Here is a 21,667-nt window from a genome sequence, read left to right on the forward strand (position 1 = left end):
GTGAATAGCAGGTCCGTTATATACATTATTCATCTTCACTTGGATATGTCATTATGCCCATTTCCCCTTTCCGTTTTTATCATTAGTAGACTACTGAAGTCTAAGAAGAAAAAGATCAATAGTTACAAGCTGAAGGAGAGAGTCATCATCTTGTGAAGTAACAATAGCCACAGTGTGAATGAAATGACCCTTGGTTGTCTGTGAAGCCAGAAGAACTCGATGTCAGCAGCATTTCCTCGGGTTTGAGGTTTATTTGAAGTGTTACAGTGCTGGCCCGCAAGGTGAATTATGCTCTGCCAGGACCTTGTCTTGTGGTTAGACTTGTGCTTCTAGAGAAGTTTTTCTTTCTTTCTACGAACACTATGCTGTGTTTACTACATACTTTGCTATGTACATGACATGGTATGTTTTGCCTTGTTGAATTATAAAAAGACAAAAAGACAAAAGATAAAAAGACATCCTTGAGACAAAATGAATTTGATGTGGTGCTGTAGTTATTTGGAAAATAATAGCTTTCACTCACTGATACACATAAAGAAAGTAATGATTCATATTCTCATCTTAATTAGTCAAGGTGGCAATGTACAGTATGATCCAAATGCATTCACCAAATGCACAGCACAGTGAATGTACTAATATTTTGTTCCCACGCATATTTTTTAGAAAAGTGATCCAGGGATCACTAGAGATGTTCTGTCAAATACCCTGTGGAAAGTAAGCATAGAAATATAATTAATGGAAAAAAAACTTCACTGCTCAGCTGTCAAATATGTAAGATTGGATCTGTAGGAAGGCCTGAAACCCTCTGAAATGTTTATTGTATTGAGATGTGAAGTGGCCAAGTCCTCTTACGATCCACCAAAAGAAAAAACTGAACTATCCCTAATGATATATCCTAATTACACTTGATGAGAGGCCGGTTCTTAGATAGTGATGAGACCAGCAGTAACTAATACTTCAGTTATTAAATTGGGCTTTTACTAAATGCACCCATTTCTTTTAAAAGCTTCTGATTACATTAAATGAACGGTTCCTCTGCCAGATCCGGTAATTAAAATTTCATTAGTATTTGTTGTGTCTGCAAAGGATGTGTGAATTTTTTGGACAGTCAGTAAGTACTAAATATCTTGCCTCTCAAAAAATGTTAACTCCAAACATCCAGTCAGTCCCAGAATTAGAAGATGATGATGAAGATCATGAATGTAAGTATTATTGTCATCATTATTATTCTTCTTATTATCAACATTATGTTTGAATGTTTGAATATACTATACATATTTGACTCTGTGCTTTCTTTGAATTCTAGATCAAAGTTACCAGTTGTGGGTATTTTGTCTGTTGTTGAATAGTGTGTGCTTTGCTGAGTAGCATGATGTGTTGGTTGGGTGAGGGGCTAGTTTACTGCATTTTACTGCTATTCACAGGGGACTATCTCTCCTCCTCTCTCCTCTTCTGAACCCGAGTGCTTTGTTGCTGTTTCATTTCTTAAGCACTTGTTTGTTTGAGGAACAAGATGACCTTGCTCTTTCATGCCTGCTTGAAGGGTTCAGTTTCCCACCCAGGGAGCGTTTAGGTGAATACTCTGTCACACCATAAAATATTTAACATGAAAACATGGATTAGCAGGCCCTGGTAAAGCTCATCAGGAAGTTGTGTTCAACTCTGTCCGGGGACAATTAGCGTCTTTGATCTGGTCTCACTACGAGAGCTTCCATTCTGTCAGCGGTAGTTAGCAGCGCTAAAGCAATGTTCTGAAAATCTGTAACAGGGAGTAGAGCAGAGAGCTGTCTTCTTCAGCTCGGACCAAGGGCATAGCTGTCTAACCTGACATCATTGTGCTACTTTCTTTCTATTACCTATCTTCCTTTACTCCATCATTGTATTTTATCATTTTCTGTTTCATTTCCAAGCACTTGAAGCTTTTTTTTCAGCATGGTGGAAGTTAGCATGTACAGTTTGGTGCTTGTTACCAGAAAGTAGCAGTTTAATTGATTTTTTATAGTAATACACTTTATTTCGGCTTCAGTAAAATCATAAAATACAGCATGTACATTGTTAAGAAAAAAAAAAGTCTGGAATCTTAGGTAAAACTCACTTGGTGAAACCCCAGATCCCTAAATTGGATATGAAATCTTTATAAAGTCATCCCAACACCAGAATAATTTTATCATTGATTATTATTATAAATTTTATTTGTGTATTTACAATGTGTATTTTTCTTATATGCTTCCCCTTGTCGGTCATTCTGGGTAAGTGTATCTGCTTAATATATGGAATGTAAAGTAATGTATACGTGGTAAATAACCTAAATAATTGTACCTTGAAATATGTGGCATAGATGTACAGTCCATACCGTAGATCTTTCCACTCATCCATTATCAGGGTGTGTACCCTGTGGAGGGTTACTGTAAGGTGCAGTCAGACTGGGCAGACTATGGAGCCGCACCCTGGACAAGAACCATGCCGTGCTCATCATTCAAACTGAGAGGAGCCCAGCATGCAGTGAAACAACAACAGCAGCCAGGACAGACTAACTGGTGTGCCTTATTGTTAATGTTTTACTAAAATTTCTGTACTGCATGTTTTTTTATGGTAACTACAATAGGATTTAGTGTTATTACGGTGCCTTCATAACGCTTCACAGATGACCTTGTTCCATTACGAGGTAGACTGAATGCCTCCATATAGCATGAACCACATTTTGAACAGTCAGCACTATATTTTGAATCAGATAGTTTAATCACATTAAAATGCATAATGCATTCCCTAAATACCACTCTAAACAAATAATCTCTTAACAGACTAAGAAGTTTATTTCCAGGATTCGATTAACTTCATTTGTGTGATGTGTTGTTTTCTCTTCCAATACACGATGGTTTAGGGAAGGGTTTTCATGAAATCCTACACCAATTAAGCAGGAGTTTTTTTGCTGAAGGAGCACATTAGCCAGTTTATTAATGCAAATGAAAATAAATTGGACACACATTAGTGCGGACAAAATGGTAGCGGAAGTTTGGCTCTAGTGGCCTTTCACTGGCTTTTGCTTCTGCTTTATGGTGGTGATCCATCTCTCTTTGAGGGTGCTGAAATGATGCTCTCTCTGTGTTTTGTTACCTGAGCACCTCACTGCTAAAGTTGTTGTCATTACTCTGCCGATACTGAGAAGGGTCAGTTACTGGGTAAGCGCAAGATATTGCTCATTCAGGGTAAGTATTTAAAAAAGAATTGACTTAGCAAGAAAATATAAATAATGTCCACTTTTAAAATCAATGTTCACACACAGGTCTATTAATAATGCGGGTATTGTTTTGACAAGCTGACAATCTGTCAAAGTTGGACTGATTGCATTGCAAATAATATTTTCACATTCACATTCATAAGTGGACTATGGCTATATGAGAAAAAAAACATGGGTGAACAAAATTTTGTGAATGCAAACCAGACACAATAAGATCACACTTATATCATCTCATGACCACTCATGAAACATGTTTGATATAAATTAAATGCACCACAATGGTAAGAAAAATTTAAGTAAGTACAATTTAAGTGTATTCAAGTAAGCACAAATTGTACTGAAACTAATGTACGCCATACCTGCCAGAATGTGCCGGTGACGGTTCATTTGTGAGAGCTCCAGCCATCACACTGTTTCCAAACGTAATCGCGCTACGGAAAGGTCTGGTTTTACGGACGAGTCTGCTGCTGGATTTTGGCTCTCTGAGTTAGCATCACAGTGAGAGGAAGGAAGCTGAGGGACTGAAGTCCGTAATCTCACAGGAAGCCAAAAATTGCATGGCAGTATTGAGGGAAATTCAGAAGACTGTTGAATTTCTCTACTCCAATGAAATGGGCATTTGTGTAGAAGGCGCTCCATTCACCGACTGCAATGATATCACCTGACTTACGTAGCTTCCTGCAGGACATTTGGACAGCACAACCATGGATCACTGGGAGGTCATACTGAAAGGACCAATTAATGTGAAGTTACCAATCCCAATGGAGGTAGAGGTGTATCCTTTTTTTGAGCACAAATTTCTTTTGACTTGCTATGTAAGGGCAGTGACGTTGGCAGCTGGTGGGGGTTAATAGCTGGCTACCTGGAAGATGTTGAGGGAGAGTGTGGCAGCCAACCCTACCCAGTTTGGGCACCATTTTGGTGAAGAAGGTGTTGAGTTCAGGACAGTGTTGGTTCTTTTAGGAAATACCTGTGTGTTGAAGTACGGACTTTGCACTGCAGTGAAAACTCAGATTAAGATGCTTGATAGTCGCAGGTTTATGGCCTTGGTACATTTCTATTTTGGGGTTTTTCAAAATAAATAAAATGTGATAGTTTAAATAAACACTTGGGAGCAGTATACAATCTGCAGACTCTACTTCATCTGTTCATAGTTCGCTAGCAAACCCACAACAATTCTACTGTAGTGGATGCGGTGGGTGTAAAATCACCATGGAGATGCTGAATTCAGGAGTCATTTCCAGAGTATTTTAAATCAGTGTGGACTGGTTGGGAATATTCAGTCATAATGAAGCTAAAGATAAGTATCATATCCTGACTTTAAATGTATGAAGCATTGTTCCCTTCTAGTGCTGCAGTTTAAAATGCACGGCTACAAGCCCCAGGCTGCTGGGGTCATCAGTGCAGTGTTTAAAAGCTTTATCCCCTGAATTGCCCTGCGAAAGGAAATACGCAGGGCAGACGAGTAAACAGCCTTCAATAATGCATGCCCTGCTCGGCCTGTCCGGTCCCCCGGTGAGGGGGTGGGGGTCGTAAACGCTGGAGGACGTGATGCTACACGCCAGGCGATGCCAGGAAAACGCTGCATTCCTGATGAAATCAGGTGATCACTCCGCTTTATACGCGGTGAAGATCTCAGATCAATGCACTTAACAAGGAAACGTAATTATGATCACGTTTGCTATAAGTGTTGCCCATACACACATCATTGAGTGCATGTTGAAGAAACGGGAGGAATGAGAACGGGAATGGCGAACAATGGTGATGGAAATTCAAAAAGGCAGGTTAGTAAATATTTGTAGCAAAAACTACGAAGAAATATCACAAATTTCACCCCCACATGTTAGCTTTTCATTGTATTTTTTGTCAAGCCATTTTACAAAATACAGATTCAGTTGCTTATATTTGACCTGACTGGAATTGATTTTTTGCATCTGGATATTTATTGAAACAATTAAAGCTCCATGCTGCAATAGCAGATTCTTTTTAACCTTTGACCTTTTAACGCCCCCTCCCCAGCCCCTCTTATTTATGTTCAAACCAGTTAACCAACGCCATTACTGGTTGAAGAGTTATCCAGTTAATGTTTCTCATAAATGTTATTAAATTTTATTACTGTAGCCTACACTAGCAAGGCTGAAGATGATTCATATTGAATAACAATTATTCTGTCATAGACATTTATGTCATTCAAGTGTATCAACTGTAATAAATAGATATATATTTTACTGTATGATCAGAATTTTATATCAGAATCAATATTTCTGGTAAATACAACATTGGTGTTTGTCCTTCAAAGGGAAAATTAGATTTTGCTGTTGTAATCTTGATATATCATAATTTTACTGCTGGTTGGAATGATTGTCTAGTTTATTGTCCTTTTGGAAATGAATCATACCATACAGCAATCACTGTATACGATGCATAACAGACAACCAGCAAGAACAACAACAGCACAAGGCATACCAACATTATGTCTACACACAGCATAAAATAAAAATGCTCTACATGTAATAGTATACTAAGGTGCACCATGCACATGCACAAGGGTTCACTTGTTTTTTTCACAGTTTGTTCAGCAGTGCGATACTCGTAGGCATGAGTGAAAGGCCTGGTGGGTTCAGAGGGGAGGCCCAGAGGGGTGTTGCCAGATGTAGCAGATGGTATCATCTGCTACATCTGGCAACACCTCATATGCACACAATTTTTAAAACTACATTTTTAACAATCTCCTGTCTCTTTCACTCACAGGTTATCTGTGACTGTTATGTTGACTCCAGTGCTCCTCTTCTCCAGTGCCTCAACTCAAATTGGAAGTCACACCACATGTCCAGTTTTAGTGAAACAATGACTTTTAGCAGTAATGAAGCTGCTAATGCATTTATGTTTATTATATTTTATAATCAGCTTGGTCATTGGCATAGTCCAAGTCCAGCTACCATTCACATCGGTCCTTCATTATTATATTTTGAATATATGTTCAAATGTATTCATTCTATCACATCACAATATTAAACCCTTACCTCCTGTGCCCACAGGAACCAGACAGGAAAAAATGAATTGCTGTATATTACACATTTGCACAGACTGAAACAAGTGTGTCCATATCAACATTGAAAGAGCTGGTGTGGATTTCACAACGGATCAATATCTGAAGCAGTCTACAGACATAATCCTTTTTACACCTTCAGTTTTCATCAAATCAAAAACATTTTTGTTTCTGTTCACCATACTTGAAACACTCATGGCGGCCCTTCTCTGATTACCCACTGGGTCATATTCCTTTAAAAAAAACACCTGCGCACTCTGCGGTGTTTTACTATTGATGATGACATATAATACATTAATATAACAAATTGCCTGCATATAAAAGCTTAGGCAGTAGAAGATAGTACAGTACCCACCCAACAGAGTGTTAAGTCCTGCAGTCTGAGAGCCTTCCGTACAACGCTCTGTCTGTCCAGCCATGCTTATGCCTGAGAAAAGACTAGAAAGTTAGACCAACATTGTCAGATCAACCATGTTCAAACACTGCGTTCTGTTTTGTTCCACGGTCCATGTGACATGCTCAGAGAACTACACTCCTCAGGACAATCTGCTGTAGACAGGCTTTTGTTGATTTACTGACTGATTGCTCAAACTCAGTAAGTTTGAACCACTTGTGTTTCACAAATGACAGTATATATATTCAAATAAAGCAAAGTCATTAACATGCATTATGGCACATTCTTTTATTTTTTGAATGTGAGTATTTTCCTGTTTGAGTTTGCTAGTGAAATGTTTGTACACATTATCTACTTAGTAAATTACTTCTGATTATATTTATATTTTGAGCAAACTTCAAAAAAGTACTTGGGTACAGTACTGATGATTTATACAGTACATATATGCCTAGACTGTTTATAATAAAACAGCAACACAAATCTTTAAAGCCAGGAAGTGCTTTGTAGCTTTGTGCATTTATCAGTAATACTTGACACACAGAATGACAGTGAGTTCCTGGCTGTAATAGTTGGCACCAGATATTTGAAGATGGTCAGTTACACATAGTCAATAACATATACATTGTAGAACATTAAAAATACATTTTAAACGCTAATGCATTTTTGTGATTGTAATCTTCCTTTATTGTAACCATTCATTTTGAGTTGATTATGAGGTCTGCTTTACTTGTTTTTATTGATTGTACATGCTGCACTCTGTGTATGTCTGTGTGTGTAGACTGGGTGTGTCACATCCATTTATAAATTTTCATTTTAACCCACACGCTCACCAGTTGAATTGACCTTATCACAACAAATGGAAATATTTTGATATCAGATAATTACCTAGTTTAGCGGCACAGATGGTGCAGTGGGTAGCACTGCCGCCTCACAGCAAGGAGGTCCTGGGTTCGAATCCCCGTCGGCCGGGGCCTCTCTGTGCGGAGTTTGCATGTTCTCCCCGTGTTTGCATTGGTTTCCTCCGGGTACTCCGGTTTCCTCCCGCAGTCCAAAGACATGCAGGTTAGACTGATTGGAGAGCCTAAATTGCCTATAGGTATGAATGTGTGAATGAATGGTGTGTGTGCCCTGCGATGGACTGGCGACCTGTCCAGGGTGTATTCCTGCCTTTCGCCCAATGTATGCTGGGATAGGCTCCAGCCCCCTCTGACCCTGATCAGGATAATTGGGTTAGGATAATGAATGAACGAATGAATGAATAATTACCTAGTTTATAGGTAAATAGTTATCACTGCTAATATTCTTGTGGTTACTGTATGAGACTTAAATGCATGTGAGGAATGAGGTTTGAGTTCTCAGGGTGTTCTGACTCACCGTTATGGTAAAGATGAGTAACCCGACTCAGGTGCAGTCAGAGGAGGCTTCACTGCTGCCTGAACTGAAGTCACATAAAGATGGGGGGCATGACATCACAAAACACTTACTGAACAGAACCTGGGAACCACCCTCACAAGGTGCCTCTTTTATAATGTGGATTGTGAGATACGATTTGCCTCAATAAAATTGAAAATATGGTACAGATGCATTGACATTAAGTTGCTCAGAGTCAAGCAGGGGTTAAGAGTCTTGGTCCACCTGCGGTCAACCAGATGAATATGTATCACAGCCTTGATTGGAAAATTAAGCTGAATATTCTATTTGCTTCAGAAACACCCCCTCCACCCAAACCCACAACTAAACAATATGATTAATAATTGATTAAAGGAAGATGGCTTAAGGTATCCTTCAATACGCACATTTGGAATTTAACTGTCTAATCTACAGAAAATAATCAATGCTTACCATTTTGCCTTGAATTGATTAGTGAGATGGCTGTCCGGCCTTTCTTGTTGGAAGATTAGTCCTTTACAAGTCTGCCCTTCGGTCCAATGAACTGCTGGATTGTGGCTCAAACTTTGTCCCTTAATTTTTTGTAATTAATTTTAAGAAGGGCGTATCTTTAGCAGATGTTGTTAACTTACAGTCAGTAATCGGCAAACTCATGAGGCAGGATAATAAATACAATATTTCCTCGACTGGACTTGAGTAGAATTAAAGACTTGGTCTGTAGAAGGCTGAGTGGAGATTGCACCCCTGACACATGTGCTACACCAGAACTGAACAGAAATGGAAGAGGAGCCATCATGCCGATGTTCTGGCAAATGCTTTTCCTGTGCCGTGTCTACATTACATCTAATGTATATCTCTGATCCAATGAATGCATGTTCATATCTATGGTTAGGACAGACTACCAAATCATATGGGACACAAAGAAATGAAAAGCAAGGAAGGAATCCACAAATCTTAGCCAGAACAAATGTCTTTACTGGACATGGCTGTTATTCCTGGCTGAAAGTTGATGTCTCTTGGAAAAATAAAAAATGGGGTGGATGGTCTGGTCTCAGTGCTGGTCCACAACTGTCTCGGTAAAGGCACCTAAGTCCAGGCAACTGAAACCCCTCCCAAAATGAGGTATTAATGAACAGAGTGGAGGGTATGACCACCAGCTGGATATATAAAGGAAACCATTTCCTATTGTGTTGTCAAGGCAAAAAAACACATTTCCCCTCAGGAACAGATTGGAGACAACAAAACATTTAGCCATGGCCCTTCCCAACTTTGCCTCCAGTCATAAAATGAATGTTTTTTTTCTGACATAAACAGTTAATTGCACTTCAACTGGGAATAAAATTATTTGATATCCATAAAGTGTTACTTGGTTCAATACACACTGTGCTCTGCTGTCTCACAAATGTGGTTCAGACATTGATGAAAGAAGAATAAAATTACATGTACTCTGCCAAAATATGTCACATTTATGAAATTTCATCAACCCGACTACAGTAGTAAATGCAGCTTGGATGATAACTATTTATCCCTCAAATTAGTTTTCATTGAGAAATTTTATTATGCAATACCAATGGCCCTATTTCTCAATTTACATTCTTTTCTTTACAGAAATGAAATGGAGAAATAGTGCCACTGGCATCGCATAATCTTAAATATAGGCCTACGTGTGATTATTATTTTTCAGGAATTATAGAAATATCTCAATGGTGATACTTATTACCAGTTTATTTTTCGCTCATTTATATATTTACAATGGGGATACTGTAGATGGCAATGCCAGTGAGCAGCCACACAATCGACAGATGGCGCTGTTGTATAATCCCGTGTACCGGTCTGGTGCCATGAACCCATCATGGGGGCCTTCACAGTAGAGCCAAACCTCTTTTTCCCTTTCAGACTGCCCTTGAAAGCTTAAATGTAGCTAAGAATTCCACTTATTGCATGTTATTTAAGGAAATAATAATGATTGCATACTACCATGCCTATTGTCTACATACATTCTGAATTTAAGGGCCATATTGTACACCTCTCCAGTGTTTTATTTCAGGTCCTGATATCCTAGATAGAGGAATATGGTTTTAAGTCCTAAAAACAATCTCAATCCAGTTTTACATGTCCATTCTCCAGTGCCTCTCAGAAGCTTTAGTTGACTGTGACTTTAAGGCTCATTGATATCAATAAACCTCTGTTCTGATTGGCTGGCTAGCTCCAATAAACTGAATGCCATCTGCGCCAAGGCTTGGATTTGTTCTGGCTACAAGGTGGGCCCGGATGAAAGCAAATGAGTGTATGGTTGTGATGTCACAACTTCACGGAAGTCCTGATTGCTTGTTTAAATGCACATTTACATCATGTGGATTTACTTGGGGGTTGTGCGTTTTGATGTTTTCACAGTGGAATAGTACCCCTTTTCCACAATATGGGACCTTTAAACAAACGTGTAGGTTATAAAAGGCTTTCCAGTTTCTTGAAGTGTTCATTTTTGTGTGTCAAATATATTATGGCTATCTTTAACTACTACATAAATTAAATGATTTAGCCATGGCAGCAGAAAGAGCCTACTACAACCACTACTTGACGCTTAATTAAAACAAAATATTTTAACTGCTCTTCATGGAATGTTTCAGTACATCCCAGGCCATTTTATCAACCATTGCTTACTGCGCACAATACTTCTGTGGAATCTGTATTTTACTTTCATTTTGTCATTTTGCTCTATTTCTTCAGTTTATAACTTATTAATTTATTTCCTTCCTCCCGTGCTCAAAGCTGAAAAAGGTCTGGAAATACAACATGACAGTAACTATGAGTATCCATTAAATATGGATACGACATGCCAAAATATCTCCAATAATCTACAATATATTGCCATATTCTACACGTGTCAGTGTTTTTATAAAAGACTAGCCCCTGAATTTTCAGGGGTTAAGATTTCTGACCCGAGGAGCCCGCTGAATGAGGCAGTCCCGACCGTGGCACGCGCCTGGGAGGAGAAAAATACTGATCAGAGAAAGGGCTCCACCTCCTGCTTGCTCTCACTGGGGCCACGTTTCCGCTGCCGGAGTTCGGGCTGACTTCTGAATGGTTGTGCCGTTTGTCAGTCACAGGGTGGTCCTGACAAGTGCTCATCGATTGAGGAAGGACTGCGATCCGGTTAGATGTAGCGCGAAAGCAGGTGCGAGTGCACAGCTGCGTGAAATTGAGTGGTTGCTCCAGTGCACTGTGAGGAGTTCAGCAGAAATAACTGCGAGTGCTTGATGCAACACCGTGTACGGCTTCTTCTGCGCTGCTGTATTAATTTCGGGATTCAGGGCGGCAGTTATTACTTGAAAACTTGTTCACCGCGGTTCATTATCGTATCTTTGCTTCGAGGTGTCAGAACTTGCAACAAAAGGGTCCCAGGGCAGCACAGAAAGTAAATAAAATCACACTGAATGCCAGCCTTTTGACGGTAACAGAGGAGTGAGGTTTTTATTTGACATTATGGGCTGTCCGAACGCATACACAAACTGAAAAGGCAATTAATGGGTCGTCAAGAACATTTCGCTGGACTGATGTGCAGCGGTGAAAGCGGGATGTAAAGCGGAGGAGGAAAATGTGGAGTTTGGAAAAGGCTGGACTTGAAGCGAAAGGAGTTTTGAAAAATTTGAACGAGAGCACATCTTTAGAAACGTTGGTGTATGTTTGATTTGCAGAGAGGAACCCAAAGAGATGGCTTCTCAGGTTGTGTGTGGATTGATCTTCAGATTGCTTCTCCCAATATGTCTGGCAGTTGGTAAGTTGACATTGTGTTTCACCTATAGCCCATTATCTTGTCCAGTGAGAAACCAGTGTGAAAACTAGTAATAGCGTTCTTTTTCTTAATAATAATAATAATAATAATAATAATAATAATAATAATAATAATAATAATAAAACAATGACAATAATAATACAATTACATTGATAAATGTATATTAATGAATTAAGGAAGTAGTAGGCCTAGTTGGCTACTAGTAGGCTACCTACTAACCTGATTTTAATAAGGCATCATAATTCGTTTCTCATTTTTGAACAGTTTCAAATGAAGCATATCAGGCCAACATTGACTTTATAATAATTCGATGACTGAAACGGTTATGAAGTCATGTACACGGAGTATGAACCACGATGAAATAACATGATGTAACCTAATTATCTTCATCCTTTATATTTTCCTTATTAAAACTTTGTCAACTGAATACTTATAGTATATAAAATATGATTAATAGTAGCATATCATAATACAACAGAATGTCTCAGTTCACAATAAGGTCAGTCAAATGTCTAATACTGAAGTGATGATGATGATAATAATTATTATTGTCATCATTTCTATTATTGGTATTAGTAGTATTAATAGTCGTAGCCTAGTTTTTCACCACTACCATAGTCTAAAAATGAAATCACATTTTTGAACGAAGGACTGCGGTTAATATTCACTTTAATGAAGTTGGTACTTCTGAGGTTAAATTGAGGTTGACGATGAGTTCCAACTTTTAGTTCGTATTTGATCTGTGATGTAACCACAATCTCAGTTTATTAAAATGAAAGATGAATTGTGTGATTGAAAGGTGTATTCCATGTTTCAGTGTTTATGAAGCAAAGTCAAATTGTTTGAAATGGTATGAATATCTTATCACGGACACAACATTTAGCAGTAGAAAATTGCAAAAATACAGCCATATATTTGGTTCATTTTAAAAACGGAGATGGGTCAAATAAAACATGTTCGGAGAAGTATAGTAATCACACCCTTCTTTGTTCCTATTTTGCTTTTCTCGGCAGAACATTTTATTTCTATGTGTGATCATAATAAAGACGTGATTGATTTTACGCTGTAGTTTTGTTAGTACGGACGCAAAAGAACCAAACAACGCTGAGACGGATTCACATTTTCCGAACAGAGTCTTGACTTGTAACAAAACCCAACAACAGATACCTTGATGTGAATATTTTAAAATATTCTAGCAAACTGGAAGTCAACAAAGCAACTATTAGTAGGTCCGATGTCTGAGAAATTTTATTAATCGAGCAATTGACCGAACACTAAGTTTATTTTTTCCTTGTATCCATAGAGGAACGCTTTTTAGTTATTTATGGAACCCTCTATGATAAATGTGAATGCTTCCAGACAATGAAACTTTTTGCCCGCTCAAGAAACCTTGAAGCAGATATTGTTATTTTATGGAATCACAGGGTTCCTTTCGGAACCATTTTTTTCTGAGAGGCTGCTATGCCCATATAAGGATTCACAAGCGCTCGTTAGCCGAAAAAGGTAGGTTACAGATGAATTAATATTTATTTAATTCGTGTCATGTGTGTTGAAAATGTATTTAATTTCTAACGCACACATTTTCACTTTTCCTATTAGCCAAGGTCATATCATGGCATTCCTGCGATAGGCCTATCCATGTGTTTCAGAGTAGCTGAGAGACAGTAGTCCAACACACTCCCGTAAATTGTGTTGCCATTGTTGAATTATTCAGATGTACTTGGCTACTGTTGCATAAGTCCACACAGTATGCCTTAGTACCATTAGAAGAACACCAAGGTATCTGAACTTCCTCCATTTTTCTTGTACATTTTTTAATGTTCTCTCGGCTGATTGAAATCTAATACATGATGATCTGCATGGAAAAACAGCAGAGATGAATGTTCCTCCTGCTGCGCATTCTAATGCAGACAGGTCTGTGCTGAATGCCAGAATGCTTCCTTCAGACAGATGCCTCTCCCTGTGTCTGTAGTGGAACTGGGCAGGTGCGACTTGCAACCACACTTGGGTCTCAGCTGAGCCTACATTGGCCTCAAGACCATCAGGATTGCCCTCATGTTGTGTAAAGGCCCGGATGGCTTACAGAGACCCTGGACCTTAAATGAATTGACCCCTCCTGGCGGTCTCCATCCTCACAAGTGTTTTAAATCTGACTGTGGCTGCGCGGAAACCAAGCCAAATGCCCCAGTTTGTTTTACAGTTACCTGCCATTCAATCTGGTGGCACAATGGATTACTATGTCCAAGATGAGCTTGAGTAGGGTTGAGGGCAAGGGGGCATGGGGGCAGTAATGGCTGTCCTTATAACCACACCCTGAGCTCTCAGACATTCGCAGTGTGGTGTACACTGGCCGTGTGCAGGTTCGGTCCTCTGTTTTATGGCTAGCGTAGCCCACATTCACTGCATCACAATCCAGCTTGGCGCAGCATGTTTTAGCCCAGACTCAGTGCATCTCATGCACCATGAAATACAACTGCCATTGATATTCCTGTTTCTACGACGACCCGCGTGTCCGTAATTAGCCTGTAAAGGACATGTGGGCTCGTATAAATACCCTGCTAACTCTGCTGTTTGGGAAAAATGCACACCGTCCGTTGTGTTATTCAATTCAGCAAGATAGCTTCTTGTGTTCTCCTTATCTTCTGAAATGTTTGCAGACATAGCTGAGCTGTGGTAGTGCTTCCTTTTGTCCAGAAACCATCAGTTCATGACATTCCTAACTGAGAGACAGAAATTAGTCTCGCACTCACTGAAAACATTTATTTTTTGCTTTTTGGTTAATTATGATAAAAGGCCAAGGAACAAATTCTGTGAAAAAGTTGGAGTTGTATATATTCACTCCTTATTCCTTATCTTTTAATAGCTACGCAATACTGGAATATTCAGGAGATATTATGTCCTTATGAACATGGTCATGATTGTCCTGGTGTAAAATGTGTTAATATTCAGATTTGGAAGGATATTCTGATATCTCTGTTACTGCCCTGTATAAATAAAAGTTAATTAAAAAAAAAGAATTCTGCAACATTCAATATAAAAATAATTTCACTGATGTAAACCTGGGTATTTTTTCTCCAACCTAATTATTAAGTAGTTCAATGGGTCTGCTTGTCTGATTACGAGTGCTTTCTTTTTCGCTGATATTTTACCACGTTATGGTCCAGGCTGTCCTTTATTGACTAGTTCACAGCATATTAATTAATGTTGGCAAGTTAAGAGAATATTAATTAATTATGTGGTCCAGTTGGCCCTTGATTGTCCGATGAACATGACACCAATGTTATGGTCCAGTGGCTTGTTAATTGGCCGGTTAACAGGAAAATTGTAAAGGGCCAGCCAGGAAGATGAGCAGTGCATTTTGGGAGCGTGTATAAAAGTGAAGTCCCATTAAAAGAGAGAAATGCATGCGGAATGTCATTTCAGCCGTTCGTTAGTATTGATTTGTAGTATTTGACGTTCATGATTGAATTCAGATATCTTGCATAGTGTTCGTTAAACTGCTGAATACTGAGATATTTGAAAGGTGTCTGAAAATAGCAATAAGAGCCTGCGCTATATTTATACTCGCATTAGATTATAACTGATTTTTAGTCCTTTGGCTCTGACTATGAAATTAATATCCGGGCCACTTTAGAAAAATAAAGGTCAGACAAAATGTCCACAGGTTAGTTAAAGTTAGTAAATGGAGAAGCTAATTCCATGCATATCACACTACATCAAACAAGACTGAGCTACTTTCCAAAACAGTGGCCATGGTTAGTGAACTGCCCCAGATCTGGTGAGAAGAAGCGGCAGGCTCATTCACTGCTTTCTCAATGTTGCGATAGCTGGTGTCCTTCAGCTGAGCTGCGCTCCTGTTGCCCCTGCTGCCCAGGGGAGAGTTTACGAAGATGACCCCATAAAAGGCGCAAATGGGTTTTAATGAGGAGGCCCGGCTCCTGTAGTGTGGCCCGGCCCTGGGACGGGGGAAGCAGTGACCTCTGGGTCCTGCTCCGCTCCACTGCGGGTCCAGTGAGTGGAAACAGGGCCATTCTGACCATTTTAGGGCATGCTTCTCTTAACAGGAGCGTGCCGTTAGAATAACCAGGAGCGTAACAGTGCAGTATAACCGATTAGAAAATGCATGCCGTATAAATATCATTCTGCCCATCTATTATAGATTGGTCTTTAAAATGTACCCAAAAATATATGCACTGTGTCGTGTGTATATGTTTTTGATGTCATATTTCACCATATTTCTACTGCATTACTCGTTACCAATACTTTATAGTGGTGGGATTTGCCCAGAGTCAGAACTCTGAATGAATCTTTAAGGTCCTGGGATTCGGTTTGTATGTGAGGCTGCCTTACTTTTGTCTTGACAGTCTCTGGGTGATGCTTTAGGAGCTCACAGTCTCTGGGTGATGCTGTAGGAGCTCACAGTCTCTGGGTGATAATGGTAGTAATGGTTATGATGGTAATGATAATTGTTATGATGGTAATGGTAATTGATGGTATGATGGTAATGGTTATGATGGTAATGGTAATTGCTAATGATGGTAATGGTTATGATGGTAATGGTTATGATGGTTATGGTAATTGTAATGATGGTAATGGTAATGATGGGTCAGGATTGTGTCTCCCTTCTTTTTCCAGAGTGATTGTGTGACCCTGCAACATTTCCATTAATTCACGGAAAGTAGTTTTAACCTCATGAATTGATAATGATCCACAAGCCAGAGGAATATTGGCTTCCCGTTATCATAAACACGCTTTTAATATTTTATGGCTTTTTTTCTCTTTTCTTTTTTTTTTACATGGCAGTGAATGCAAGTCTGTCACTGGATTATCCCTCAAAAACCAGCAAATTATTTAGATGTGGCTGAGGATCTCAGCAGGCCGGGGCAGGACACTGAAGGTGCTATGGTGCTGTGCTGTAGTTGTAATTAATTTGTGTTTGCGGTTGTGGTGAAGGCAGGATGGGCGGGTGGGGGTTTGGGTGAACGGTGGAGGTCTGGCCAGCCTGGTTTTCAGTGGGATCAGTTATGAACTCTGGACCACAACCTCTACAGGTCACTGCCATGAATAAAATGATACATATTACACTCACATCCACATCAGCACAGTTTCACACTGTTGAAAGTACACTGCAGGTTTGTTTGACCCCTGCTCCGCCATACTGTTTACTGTCTGGGACTGATGAAAGTAGCACTATAAATGCTCCCTCACTGAAACTCACAGGTTCACTGACCATGCTGCCCTCTCCCTGCCCGCTCACTGGTCACCCTCCGTGCCCGTGAATGGGCAGATTATGCAGTTACAAATGATGTCCACTAGAGGCACTAGAGAGGAGGAGAATGGTTGCGACTTTGCCAGACTTTGCAGATAAAAGAAAACAGAGCGTATTTGAGAGACTTCTATGCTTGTGGGCGGCGGGCAGTTAATCAGAAGCGGCCGTACATAAAATGAATTTACGGCAACGTGGGTAAAAACAGCTTTGTTGAGAATAGTGGTGAGAGCCTGCATTAATCACCGGGCCCACAGAGAGAATAAACTTCATGCTGACAGGAAAGGAATCGTTAATGAGCAGTGAGAGATTTGGTAAAATGTACAGGCCTGGGCTTTTAAACCAGCCATTGTCCAGCTTACCCTCATACAGGGTCTCCATACGGGCAGCCACGCGTGAAGTCAAGGGTGGCTTTAACACATCACTGGTGATTGGTGGGTTTAATTGGTGGGTATTAAATAAATAGAAAAGGTAGTAAAAACTATGTTTTTGCAAGGGGACATATATATACTGGCTGAGAAATGAGTAAAATAAAGTGTCCCCTCTTTTTTTTTTTTTGCTTTATACCAAAACTCTTTAAAATAATTTAATGATGCTTAAAAACTTGGTGTAACTTACTCTGGAAAATATGTGGGTGTTCTTTTGGATTCCTTTTCTCTAGTGCTGATGCAGTCTCTACAAAAACGTATTGTCCCCATTTTCTCGGGTTTTCAACTGAAGTATTCAATGGAATATAATTTCTTATTGATATAGAGTTTGCATGTGAAATTGTAACCATGTAATGGCTGCATTAGACACACAGTACACCAGGTAATCGGGGATTGACTAAAGGTGAAACAGTGCTGGAACTCACATAATGTAACCATATGCGACCTGATCAGAGAGACACTTTACAAAATGAACAAGGCAAACAGCAGTTACCAAGTAATGGGTTATTATCTCGATTCTAAGTTGTTTTAGAAGTGCTGTTTACATGGTGAAGAAAGCACTTGGTGGGATTGTTTTCTCATCTGATTTTGATAATGATTGATGTCATGGCTGGAGGCTGCTGTGAGAGATGATCCTTTCTGGTGTATGCGTCATGGCTGACTTTCTCATAGTTTACTCTCTCGCCTCATTCATCCCGCTTCCATTGTATGGAACAAACGGATAATGGTGGGAACAGTGTAGCAATGGCCCACGTCACTTTGCCCTGCAGAAGACTAACAATGACACATCAAGCCTTTGCTGAAAAGCATCCCTCTTCCAGGTTACACTGTGTATTTCTGTGGACCCTTATCTCCACAGTAGCAGAGAAGTTTGTCCAGAACATCTGATTCACTGGATTACCGCTCATCTGCACCAGCCTAATTATCAAAGAGAGTTCCTTTGTGATTACTGGGGTGAGTCACTGCCATTAAAACTGGCTGTTCCAACTCCAGCAGTGAGAACAGACATCTGTTCACGTTCAGCTGTAGCAGCTCACTTATTTTCATAACATTTTCATTTTATCTTCTACAGCTGAATGAAGGATATTCCAGCAATTACTACAAATCTGAAAGGCAGTTTGCCATTTTGGAAAGAGTGATTTCATCCGCCAAGATGAATTTCAGAAAAATGTTCACATAATTATTTTGTGTGAGATATTCATTCATTCATTATCCTAACCCGCTTATCCTGCACAGGGTCACAGGGGGCTGGAGCCTATCCCAGCATACATTGGGCGAAAGGCAGGAATACACCCTGGACAGGTCGCCAGTCCATCACAGGGCACACACACCATTCACTCACACACTCGTACCTATGGGCAATTTAGACTCTCTAATCAGCCTAACCTGCATGTCTTTGGACTGCGGGAGGAAACTGGAGTACCCGGAGGAAACCCACACAGACACGGGGAGAACATGCAAACTCCGCACAGAGAGGCCCCGGCCAACGGGGATTTGAACCCAGGACCTCCTTGCTGTGAGATGGCAGTGCTACCCACTGCACCATCCGTGCTGCCTGTTTGAGATATTTCAGAAGCATATTTCTTTTAATAGATGCCCATAATTCCTAGTGTTCTTAGCTCTGTCATCTATATTAAGAGGGACTCTAGTTTACATCATTTGATTGAGTAGGTTTTCATATTCCGTACTTCAGGTATTCTTTATGTTGGAAGGTTGTGTAGATGAAGCTGAACCAAACTAGCGATGCATTGTTGTTAATTGACTTCCTGCAATTGCTGTACAGACATGTCACTTAAAGCACCAATCCTCAGTTGTACTTTTTATAGCTCAGCTAATTGTCTGATTTTTACGTGAGCTGCTTGTGTTGTGAGATCATGTGATTTCTTGCAAATGAGCAAGGAAACATGTTTAGTACTTAACTCCCTTTATTTGTTATCGATAGCTTCACTTGCTTGGGGAGACATGCTCACATGCAGTCACATGCAGATGATAAACTACACTTCATACATTTAAAAGAAACTGATTCTCAACAATGTGCAAAACGCTGCATTTTATTCAGTCTTTGTCAGCCCTATTTTAGCACTTTTCCAGGATAAAAATAGTACTGAGTATGTATACAGTCGATCACTGACCTGTTTAAATGCTTGACCACAACAAGATTTTTAATAGCAACATTTATAGATTCCTGCCTGTCAAAGTAGGTGGTTAAGATCAGCACATATCCACTCCAAGACTCACAGAATGAGAGGAGCCAACTGTATAACAAACAGTTATGAGTCGATCGAGAAATCGCATTCCGTGTTTATATTATATTTATGAGTCCACACCGTCACCCACTGGGTTATATCCAGCCAATCAGCTTGTTTGTATCAGGAAATTGCCCTTAATTCAAATGAATTACAATTCTACTTTGTGCTGCATCTCAGTTTTTGTATTCGGCATGTGGGCACACTTGATTAGAAGCAACAATTTATGTCTCCACACAAACATCAATAATGTAATTAATATCCACCAACCATAATGGCATCTCTGGTCCTGGTGTTAAATTTGTTTGGCTTATTTCCCAGATCGAAAAGATTTCAGTACATTTGTGATAAATCTGTCCTGCTATCGTACGTCTCCATTTTCTGTCATCCAACAAAATATACTTATGCAATGGTACGTGTAGTTTTGTAAAGATACACGTGATAACCATGACATTCCACGAGAGCAGAGGCCTCCCGTTTGGCCATTGCAAATTTGGACTTGTTTAACAATTGAATGCAGGAACATTTTATCCTTATCTGCTCGAAAGCAGGAGCGCATAAAATTGGACTTAAATGTGGTCGAGCTGATGGCTGCACTCTGGCTGTTTTACGGATAATGGCCTCAGATGAGCTGGGTGCTGAGAGTTTGACTGGAGCAGCATAGCTCCGGCCTATCTTAATGCAATCTCCTCCGGCCCAGCCTGCACAGGGTTTCAACCAGCCCCCTCTCTGCTGTCAGCCGAGCAGCCATGTCTCTGTGCGCTTCCCTTACTCTACTCTGTGCTTTTCTGCTCCTGGAGCTGTACATTGATTATCATTACATTACATTTTAGCGTTTAGCCGCCACTCTTATCCAGAGTGACCTGCATGGATTACATTATGCAAGCCATTTACACGCCTGGATATTTTACTGAAGCAGTTCAGGTTAGGCGCCTTGCGAGGGTGGAACGTTTGCATCACAAACTACATTACTTTCCGTATCAAACGTATTTACATTCATATTGGACATTTATCAGATTAGCTGTTATTCAAGTGACTTTCATAGATGTTACTGTACGTACAGGTTCATGCAACAAGCAGTGCTAATACTAAGTCATCACAGTTACAACTGATAGCAATGTCGTAGTAGGCCAGGGGATAGAGAATGTAGTATTACGAAGCAAATGCATTAAGATATTAGATTTCTTTTTTTTTGTATTAGATTTAGCATGGAAGACCCCTCAATTACGATATTTACCATCTCATAGGGCACCTATCAATGACTACATTTCCCAGCTCTCTTCCCTGTAATGATGTAATGTGGACATTGAGGTTAACATGAACTGTATCCACGTGATTCTGACAGTGATTCTGACCCTCTTCACTTCACTTAAGACCAGTTTTGAATGTGAATTTGTCATGGTATAAGTACATATTGTAACTGTATGATGTTTTATAAATATATGATGTTTGTAGTTCATTTTCAGACTAATTACCCAAAAAAACAAAAGCCAAAAGTCACAAAATAAGAGATGATAATGTCAGGCGAACCTCTGGTCCTCCATCTTAGCAATTTATGCCCACACATTGTACTAAATTGTTCAGCAACCGAGTGATGTTGAGGCATTGAATGTCTGCCAAGGTAAGATAGAAGGAAAATCCAGGAATACATTGTTAGGCGCTCGTCCATTTACCACGCAGCAGTCTGTTCTTCAGAGATCATGTTTACTTTCTCTTTCCCAATTTTATTCTTGTGAAACGCATTCTGCTAAAATGTTTTCTATGTATGTGATGTTTATCTGTAACATGTGTTTATACCACGTGTATGCAGTGTGTGTGCAGTGTGTATGCCGTGTGTATACCTTGTTTATACCACATGTATGCA

General features: G+C 39.7%; 1 protein-coding gene across 1 annotated transcript in view; it reads left to right on the forward strand.

The window, feature by feature from the left end:
• The first annotated feature begins 11,310 nt into the window (after window positions 1-11,310).
• Window positions 11,311-21,667, forward strand: part of LOC133137162 (piezo-type mechanosensitive ion channel component 2-like) — a 79,276-nt gene continuing 68,919 nt past the window's right edge. Inside the window, exon 1 of the mRNA XM_061255242.1 lies at window positions 11,311-11,845. Within this exon, the coding sequence (XP_061111226.1) occupies window positions 11,782-11,845 (64 nt within the window). The 5' untranslated portion in view covers window positions 11,311-11,781. The remainder of the gene's footprint in view (window positions 11,846-21,667) is intronic.

The sequence above is a fragment of the Conger conger genome, chromosome 9 (assembly GCF_963514075.1).
Source record: "Conger conger chromosome 9, fConCon1.1, whole genome shotgun sequence".
NCBI lineage: Eukaryota > Metazoa > Chordata > Actinopteri > Anguilliformes > Congridae > Conger > Conger conger.